At 37.9% G+C, this 10,286-nt stretch overlaps 1 protein-coding gene across 5 annotated transcripts in view; it reads right to left on the bottom strand.

The window, feature by feature from the left end:
- The window catches only part of WDR37 (WD repeat domain 37), a 61,348-nt gene that overhangs the window by 11,270 nt on the left and 39,792 nt on the right, over nt 1–10,286 (bottom strand). For all 5 annotated transcript variants that reach the window (XM_042471541.1, XM_042471545.1, XM_042471544.1 and 2 more), the window contains 2 exons: nt 9,312–9,549; nt 6,393–6,534 (listed from right to left, as the gene is read on the bottom strand). In XM_042471541.1, coding sequence (XP_042327475.1) covers nt 6,393–6,534; nt 9,312–9,549 — 380 coding nt within the window. The remainder of the gene's footprint in view (nt 1–6,392; nt 6,535–9,311; nt 9,550–10,286) is intronic.

The raw sequence follows: 10,286 nt of genomic DNA, 5'->3' as shown, positions 1-10,286 counted from the left end.
CTCTTCTCTGGGTTAAATATACCCAGCTCCCTAAGGCATAGTTTCCAGTGATCATATGCCAGTATGACTGTACACAATACTGTTACCTTCCTACCAAAGTGGTAGCTATTTATCTACTTGCACTTTTACATGCTTTCAAATCGCTAGGTTGGCAGAAGCTGGGACTAGTGACCGGAGTTCTTGAACTGTCAACTTGCCAATCTTGCAATTGTCAGAGTCAGTGACTTAACCACTGAGCCACTGTGTGCTCATTCATAAATACTTTTTGAATTTAAGTCTTGCATAAATGGCACTTCACAAATGTTAACTAGATGCCCATGTTCCAGCACTGTACAAGGAAGGATGTCTTTCATATGAAGTGTAATGAACCTTTGAACCTCTCTAATTTGTGTTTCCCTCTAACTTTAGACTTGTAACTGCTCCTGTAACAAACAAAACAGAATTAGGGCCAACTTCCTTTTAAAACTTACAAACTATATTGAAGTTTCATCTCAATCTTTAAGAAAAATAGGGAAGGAGCTAAGCAGAACATTTGGTTAATTTAGTGATTTCGTCTACAGAGGCTAATGACATAACAGATACAGGTTATCCAGGCTCCTTTATCCAGAATTCCAAAATGCAAAATATTCCAAAAAAACAAACAAACAAAAAACTCAAAAGGTTTTCCATGGGGGGCTGAAACAGTGTCATCTTTGCTTTCTGATGGTTCAGTTTACACAAACTTTGTTTCATGCACAAAATTATTAAAACTATTGTATAAAATTACATTCAGGCTATATGTATAAGAAGTATATGAAACATACAGGAATTTTGTGTTTAGACTTGGGTTCCATCTCCAAGATATCTCATTATGTACATATATGCAAATACAGGTATTCCAAAATCCAAAAAGAATCCAAAACACCTCTGTTCCCAAGCATTTCGGATAAAGGAGACTCAACCTGTACTGCCCAGACAGAGCTCAATCTGTGCTGAACCTGGAATGTTTGAATAAAAAACTAGGAAAGAGAATAAGCATCTCCCCCCCTTTTTTTTTCCCTCCTTTCACTTGATGCTGATTCTCTAGCAAATGTAATCAACTTAAATCTGTGGTTAATATCCCTTCGGCTAAATTAATGAAAAATGTCAACAAAAGATCGTTAGACATAGTGTTAATGAAACGCTAAAAGACATTAGCTTTTAATAACTCAGAATGGACGACAGGTATTCTTTGGGCATTAAAAAACGTTGGCAAAGAAGCAGTAGTCTTACAACACCCTTAAACTGTGGGTTTCCCACAGGGAGTTTGGTGTGCTACTACCATTCTGTGGAAAAACTTCAGACTCTGCCAAGACCCAGCAAAACTCATTTATCTTGTCGTAGGGAGCAGCCGAGCATGTACTTCCAGCTGACAGAGTGGCACTTTCTCACCACACACCACTGCCTGATCTGGAACATTCTGCTCCCTCCGTGGGTCTCAATCAACAGAAATACTGTAATGCTAGCACTCCTCATTAGGACTAACAGCTGTCTCCCCAGTCACACAGAGACACAAAACTGTTTTGCATAACAATCTGCTGAAATTTCACACTCATGGGGGGAAAAATATGATGCAGAAAATGCTGGACCATGAAATGCTGATGCGGTGTGCAGCTTGGAATGGCTTCAAAAAATTAACACTGCAGTGCCCATTTTACTCACATGGCAGGATGTTTCAGGGAGTGTTGTAAGGAGGGAAACAAATTCAATGCATTTTGGAAAGAGGTGTTTCTTACCAAAAAAAATTTATATATATTTTCATTTGCAGGCTATTTTGAGGGCCCTTCCCAGGCTGAAATATGACTCATAAGTTTTATAAATAAGCCAGTCCCATTTTGAGGAGAAAGGCAGGATAATAATAAAAGTAGAACAAATGCTTGTTACTGAACATTAGAAGTAGAGGGAAAGATGACATCCTATTTAGATTTTAGTTCAAGTGAGTAAGCACTACTTCCTTTCAAAGAAAATGGATCACTGTCAACATTATTGACAAAATGGTAAACACTAGAAAATTAGCTATTCAGACATATATTTTCCAAGAAGTATTTTAAGCAGCAACTAAAATTTGGAAAGTACCAAATCTCATTAGGATTCTATTTACTGCGCTACTATATGATACAGAGAGAGCAACTGTCCAGTGAATGGACTCAAATATCATCTCTACTGGAATGAAAAACTCTCTCTTCCCAAGTATAACTGAAAGCAGTAAAACTATAATCCTTAACTCACCCCAAACAGACTATAACAGTATTCATACCAGTTGCCATTATTTCAACAAGAAATGTTAACTCACCAAATACTCATCCACCTGCCCACCCACCCACCCCAAATTATTGTCTAGTGGTTTGAAGCTGCTTCTTTATTTCTTCCCATCACAAGGAAAGTCTTTCAATAATAATCTTTCTGTGTAACCAAAACAGTATACATTTACTCTTTATTTTAAGTAAACCTATATTTCCAGTTTCTAACATGCAGAAGTCTAATTTTTGTTCCTTTTTCTCAAGCAAGGCAATTCATAATTAAGGCTTCAGTTTTAATTGTGTGTACCCATGGCCACTGAAGTAAATATGCAAGACCAAGCCAACATTGTATTGGTTCAGAAGCTTCTGAACTAAAAATTAACGCGAAAATCTTGCTGCCTCTTCTATAACAAAACCCCTGTTCATAGCAAATTATTTCTCAGGGTATTTCTTCTAAAAATCTGTTTGAAAAAATAGCAGCGCTGATATCCTTACTGTATTCTAGCTAAGAGTATGGACTATCAATGGCTAAACAATGTAGTTCTACACTACTTCTAAGAGCAGAGACATGTGGCTTTCCAAGATCAGTTCCTAGGGAATATGTACAGGAAAGTACTATTGCAGTCATACAACTTTGTAAGTTCGATCCTAGAGGAGGGCTCCAAGGTGCACTCAGCCTTCCATCCTTTCATAGGTCAGTAAAATGAGTACCCAGCTTGTTGGGGGCAATTGGCTTACGCATTGTAAACTGCTCAGGGAATGCTAGTTCACTGATAAACAATATAGAAATGTACTTCCTATTGCTATATTCTGCTTATAAAGCTTGGCATCTGGTTGGGGGGTAGAGTCCTGAACTATACAAGAGTTTAACCTAGCAAGATGCTTCTTGTGTTCTTATACACAACCACATTTTTTTTTTTAAAAAATCTTGATTTAAAACACTCTTGACATTTCTGGAAGTGCACATTACCTTCCCTCCAACATTGTTCTGAGGCTGTTCCATCTCAGTTCTGAACTGCCAGATATATTGATAGTGTATTAAAATCTGATACCATCACCTTCTAATATCAAGAACCATTAAGCCATGAAAGCAAACACTATATAGCCGTGCTTACTTTTTTCATGCTGATTTCTCCTTTTTCTAGAGCACATTGTTTTAACCCAAGGCATTGCAAACATTTAGTGAAACGTATTCATACAGCATTAAAAACTAAACAAATCCTGTACTGCTGTGTTTTATAGTCTCACTCGACATTTCTAATGGAATCTATATATGCCTGGATGTTAAAGATAGTATTTTTTTTTTTCAGGTTTAAACACAGAACTAAGGCGCCATCTGGTGGAAAATATTCTATACATCAAAAATGTTTTTAAAAACACTCATTAGCAAAAGTATGGCATGTAGAAGTTAAGATGGTCTATCATTAGGCCATTGCCCTCCCTATTTTTCAGAACTAAGCAAGTATTACATTTTCACAGGTGTAATAAGATACTTAAATCTGGTAACGAAGAGTGGCTTATTTATTTTTTTAAAAACACAAACATGTCTCACACTTAATGACCACTGATGGAAAAAATGCACACAATTATTAAGATGCTCACAAAATTATTGTGCTGGACCTAAAGAAACGTAGAAGGAAGAACTACTGCTGTCAGTGTTGCTTTTGCAAACTCAAGTAATTGAGGACTCACTTAAGAACCCACAACAACTGGACTGTCAACAATGTCTACACGGATTTAGGGCTTTAAAAATTATACTCAGTTGAGGTTTCTACTAGATAGAGTCCAATAAATCACTGCAGTTTTAGGTGAACCTGCTATGTCTCTCTAGTCTTCTGCCTGAGGAAAACAGATACACTCCTAGAACTTCATCAGATGAAGAAAAACATTAGGAGAAGCCAAAACAAAGAGCACATTTGCATCTTGTGTCTTGCTTTGCATTCCAGTAAGCATCTTTCAGTTCAACAGTATGTCAGCTCTTACCATAGATGTTCATCTAAAACACGGTAATCATAGACTTGATGTTCCGATGCTGTATCTACACTAAAGACCAGAGGAAGGTGTGTTGTCACAAGAAGGAAGGAAGGAATTATGACAGAAACCAGCAAGGGAGAAGAAGGGGTAAGGCAAGTTAGGAGCACAGTGATAGAAGCAAGGCAGAATCAACCAAGGTCCTCAAGGAAGGGAACAGTATAATTGATTGCTTCCATGTTCTGCTCCCTGAAAAGTAGAGCTAGGAGGAGGCTAGAAGAGAGGCTAGTCAGAAGCTTCTTAGGTGGATGCTTGATGTGAATATCCACTCTCTGGAACTGGATCCAAATGATTAAAAAACACACACACATCTGTTCTAATACATCAACTTCACATTTATTTGTCTTTGGAGTATCATATGGGTATTAAGTGTTTAGCACACTTCAAAGTGTGGTAAAAGCCTTCTAAGTGGCTGCTCCCACCCTCTGGAATGCCCTTTTCCAGCAGGCTAGGCTGCCCCACTACCTGCTTTCTTTTCAATAGCAACCTAAGACATTTTCATTCAAGCAGGCTTTTAATATATAATCATGTCAGAGTGGCCTTTATATGGCGTGTGTACTTTAGTTATGTTTTTACAACTTTTGTATATTTTTATGTAATTTTATATTGTTTTTAGATGGATGATTTTAATTGTTTTTATATTTTTATTGAAAAGATTTTAAAATATTTTTATCTGTGAGCCACAGAAAGGCGGCATACAAATGAAATAAATAAATAAATAAAATGTTCAAATAAGTAAAATGTGCATAAGAAAGGAATACCACTTACCTTGACAATGTAAATTATTTGGGGGGAGGGGCATAATTACAGCATGAAAATGTAGGAAGGATTTACACCGAGAGGTACAAGGATAGTGGTACTGGAGGAACCACATCTGCCACAATAAATTAGTACTTTCTTTGAAATGCCTTCCCCCCCCCCCCCCCCCCCCCCCCCCCCCGGTTTAACAAGAGATACTTTTCAAAGTTTTTAAGAGGATAGCTGGTTTTGGTCTTTTGCAGTAAAAACAACAGGATGTATTATCATTGCTGATTGCAGCCCACATCTTCAGATTCCTGGAGAGAATTCTCACTTGGCAAATATTTATACATACATTGGGGGTGGAAGGATGTATTTAGTGATATTAGACAGAACAAAAATGTTAAAAGTACAGACATTTATCACTACCTTAACTGTCATGAACAACCAACAACTAGGTGGAAGAAGAGACATCCTAACACAGATCAGCTGCTTAGTATGTATATGTTGATGAAAAGTCAAATAGGTGAAAGAAGGTTACAGTAGACAGTTTTATAGTTTTAATATTTATCCCATATCTCCGAAGGAAATCAACCACAATTTCTTTTTCCCTTCAATTACTGCCATTTGTCTTTATTTTCTTCTGGCATATGATGAAAGGAAACCTAGAGGGAGCATGTTGCAGATAGGAATCATCTAATTTGTATAGGGCTGAGACAATTGAAAAGACCATTACAACAGATTCATGCAAACATCAGCTGACAGGTGCATGTATACACATGACTAAAAGGAACAAGACTCAGCATGTTGTAGTGGTCTGAGTGTTGGATTAGGACTCCTAGAGACCAGGGTTCAAATCCTCACTCAGAGAAGTAACTCCACAGGGCCATCTAGGCAAGGCCTACTCTCTCAACTTTAGAGGAAAGCAAACCGCCTCTGAATAAATCTTGCCAAGAAAAAACTATGATAGGGTAGCCATAAATCAGGCACATTAACAACAAAGAGAGAAACAATGCAATCCTTAGAAGGACAGAGCTGCTACAGCAATCCTCCAGATACAGTGGAAGCTACTGCTGGGAAATCTACTTCCAATCTACTCTAAAATGCAGTACAGATCTAAGGACATTCATTTAAAACTGATGCAGCCTCTCATAATTCTATTTCAATGCAACCAGAAATGAATATCTCTTAACTTTCTTTTATCTGACAACAACTAAGTTTTACTTTGGTTTGGAAAGGCATAAAAGACATTTTGAGAAGTCCCAAATACAAAAAAATCACTACAAAATCCAAAGGATAGTGTCTTGAGCATAACTACCCTAACAAAATTCCCCCTTAAAGACCTAGAAAATATTTTTCACTTACTCTGTATGGCCCTGAAAGACATTCACAGAATGGATAGAAGGATCTCTGAAATCCCATAGACGAAAGGTTGTGTCGCGTGATGAGGTCACCACAAGACGCTGGGTGGGATGGGTGCAACAATGTGTAAGTTCTTGATCATGCCCTACAACCACAGATGAAAACATTAAGGCACTGAGAATGCAAGACATTCTATTTCCTCAAACACTGGAGATGAAAAACATCAGACACAATCTTTATGTTTTGACGACAACCAAAATGACTCCAGAAAGCAGGACCCATGCCAGTTATCAGTTCTCCCCAGACCCATGTGTGTTATTATAATGTTTATCCCAGATTGCTGGCAACATTTCTAACGAACAACAATTAAATTAAAATAAAAGCATGTATTTAAAAAGCTTAATATACTTCAAACATCCTGATGGTGAGTCCAGTTTTTCCTACAAGATCTGCCAAGTACCAAAAGGATAAACAACAATTTGACACGTGTTGTGATGCTGCAACATGCAGAGACACTCTGAATTGGGGGATTGGAGTCTTATACAATCAGTAAGCTTGTGAATTGTATTGAGTCCTCCCTTCAAAAGTGCAGCAGACCATGTGCCCTTGCCAATCATTTACAAAATCAGGCCTGGCTACAGGACAGACATGTAGAGAGCTCTTGTAGCACCTTTGAGACTAACTGAAAGAAAGAAGTTGGCAGCATGAGCCTTCATAGACTTAAATCCACTTCCTCAGACACTAATGACATATATAGGTCTGTCCCTTGCTTTCCACTCCATCAAATGCATCTGAGGACAGCTTCTTTCTTTCAGTTAGTCTCAAAGATGCTACAAGATCTCTCTACATACTGATTCTACACACTAACACGGCTATACCTTTGAATTCTACCACTACAGGACAGTTTGAATTCTACAGGACCGACAACCTTTGTGATGACCTATGGCAGGAACTGGACAGATGGAATTGCGCCCCTGTTGATTCTGCTGGACTTCTCAGGAGCTTTTGGTTCCATTGATTGTAGTATTTTTCTGGGCCACCTCTCTGAAATAGGGCTTGGGACACTGTTCTGCAATGGCTTTAGTCCTTTGTAAAACGGCAAGCTCAGAAGATGGTGCTGGGAGACTCCTGTTTAACCTCTTGCCTATTGGCCTATGGGGTTCCTCAGTTTTTCTTCCTATGCTATTTAACATACACATCAAACTGCTCACAGAATTTGTCCAGAGTTTGGGTGTTTGGTACCATCAGCATGTAGATGACATCCAATTCTGTTAAATCAGTAAAGGCTGCTTCCAATTCTGTTAAATCCTTTCCATCTGATCCCAAGGAAAAGGCTTGGTACTAAAGCAGTACCTGTTATCAGTAATGGACTGATAAGGGTGAACAAACTGAAATTTAATCTAAAGAAGGCAGAGAGCATTAGACTGGGGAAAGGTGAGCTACACTGATTGTCTACTCATGCAAACCTAAAACTAAGGACCAAGCTTAGGACTGTAAAATCATATGCTGCAAAATCTAGTCCAGAGATGGTCAACCTCTAGGAGGTGGGATATCAAGCAACCACACACACTCAAATCATGAGATTCACTGCCACCACTAAAATTCAATGACAATTTGGTTTAAAACAAGGCATGAAAATCATGCTTTTCAGAGAGTGTAAAAGGACACAAACTGCATTCAGCCTATGGAACACACAATGCCTAACTTAATATAATCTATACTTCAGGTACTAACCACAAACAAGCTTTTAACAGATTACAGGCTGCCACTAGCAGATACAGCAGCAGTACACCATTCTACAAACTTACAGGGGCATCATCAGACAAGAGAATGTTGAGGAAAAACTAAAGGTATCTCCTTGTTCAACAGGGAGAAGTCAAAACTAATCTGCTAAAAATAACTTTATTTCAAAAAATCAGTTGAACACTGTACATGACCCAAGCTACACAATGTAATTCAGCTTGAAGAGGTTGAGATAATTACTGTTCTGTAACTCCTAAAAGAAAGTTTTTAAAAATACCCTGAATAGTGGTGTTTTAAAATGCATTTTTTTTTAAATCGGAGCCAAATCTAGTAAGCCATGTTATACAGAACTTTTCATTAGGCAGAAACTGATCTATATTAACTATATCACAGATTTCACATTTCTTACATGTAACGAATGAAAGTCCTCGTGTATTTGGTAAAAAGCTATGACACACCAAGCTTCTGCAGCTAGTAAAGGAAAACCTCCAATCATGAAAGCATAACACTTATATAGGATACAGTATGTGTGTAGTTTTTGTGTTGTTTGGCAAAAAAAAATTAAATAGATAAACATTATGTATGAGTCAAATACAAAACTTATTTTTAAATACATTTTTAAAAATCTGTATCTGTTTTGACTTTTATATTATTTATTTATTTATTTGATATGCCTCCTTTCTCCCCGGAGAGACCCAAGGCAGCTCACAGACAAAACATTTAAAATCTCAATAAAATTCATAATAATTAAAAACATCTACACTCAATATAAAATCACATAAAAATATACAAAAGTTAAAACAAACTAAAAACCCACCTGCTCCATAAAAAACACCCTGCAATGCATTATATACCTAATGCTTGCCTGCATAAAAACATTTTTACTTGCTGACAAAAGGCCAGCAAAGAGGGGGCCGGTCTAGCCTTCTGAAAAAGGGCATTCCACAGGGTGGGAGCAACCACAGAAAAGGCTCTCTCTTGTGTCCTCACCAGGTGAGCCGGTGATCTTGGAGGGACTGAGAGAAAGCCTTCTCCTGAAAATCTTAGGGCTCTAGCAGATTTATAGGGGAGATATAGTCTCTCAAATAGTCTGGATACTGTCCTGAATCCCAGGGCCAGGAAAAAGTCAGGAGATTTAAAGAAACAAGATGAAAATGAAACTTCCATACAAAGAGATACCTGTCAGAGAGTGTACAAGTTCAGATGTCTCCACATCATACAAGTTTGCTGTCCTATCCCATGAAGCAGTCACAGCTTGCTTTCCTCCAACCAGCCAATCTGCTGCAATGACTACACCTTGATGGCTTTTTAGAGAGGTTGAAGAAGTCCGGATGGTGGGACAATCACCACAGCCATCTCCATCTGCATCAGTTTCATCTTTATCAGAAAATTCGACTTCATCTTCTCCAGACATTTGCTGTTAATTTTGAGAATATTTGAGAATGTTTAATATATATTAAACAGGCCAAGTTAAACGTTGCTTTCAGCAGTTGGTACTGAACAACTCCTGATCCTTAACATGGAAAATTTATCCCACAAACACAAAAGTTTCTGCTGTCTGAATTCACACTGTGCATGTAATTCCCAAGTCGGACAGTCTGAGAAACAAATAACCAATGAGGGACATTAGCAGACACAGAAAGATTGGATTGTAGAGAGAATCCACAATGGTATAGGATTTGGGAGGGAAAGACACAGGGCACAAGACCAAAGGGTCAATATTCAACAAATTTCCCCTATTAACTGTGGGGGAAAGTAACTTAAAACATTCCCTCTTGGAATTCTATTTTCAAATTGTATATTGTCATGAGCCTTTCAGAATAAAACAGGACATTGAAGTTTTTATCTAACATCTAAAAGTTAGCCAACACATTTTCTTTGAAAAGTTTACAGAACCTTTATTAAATCAAGAGCAGTGTCTCCTGCTATACAGTCATGCCCTGAAACTGTCAAGCGATTGGGTCTGTTACATGGGGAATAGACTAGGAACAACAAAATCAATAGAAGAACTATACAGAAGCTGGGAATGCTAAGGGCATAGTTTTCAAAGTTTTTTTTTTTAAAATAATGCTAGTGCCAAGTTCTTGATGGGTGAGGGCCAGCTAACATTGGTTCTAACAGTAGCAGCCCTCTGAAATAAGCCACAAGATTAGG

This window comes from Sceloporus undulatus, chromosome 6, assembly GCF_019175285.1.
Source record: "Sceloporus undulatus isolate JIND9_A2432 ecotype Alabama chromosome 6, SceUnd_v1.1, whole genome shotgun sequence".
NCBI lineage: Eukaryota > Metazoa > Chordata > Lepidosauria > Squamata > Phrynosomatidae > Sceloporus > Sceloporus undulatus.
The sequence above is the reverse complement of the archived record's forward strand: the minus strand, read 5'-3'. Positions and strand labels throughout refer to the sequence as shown.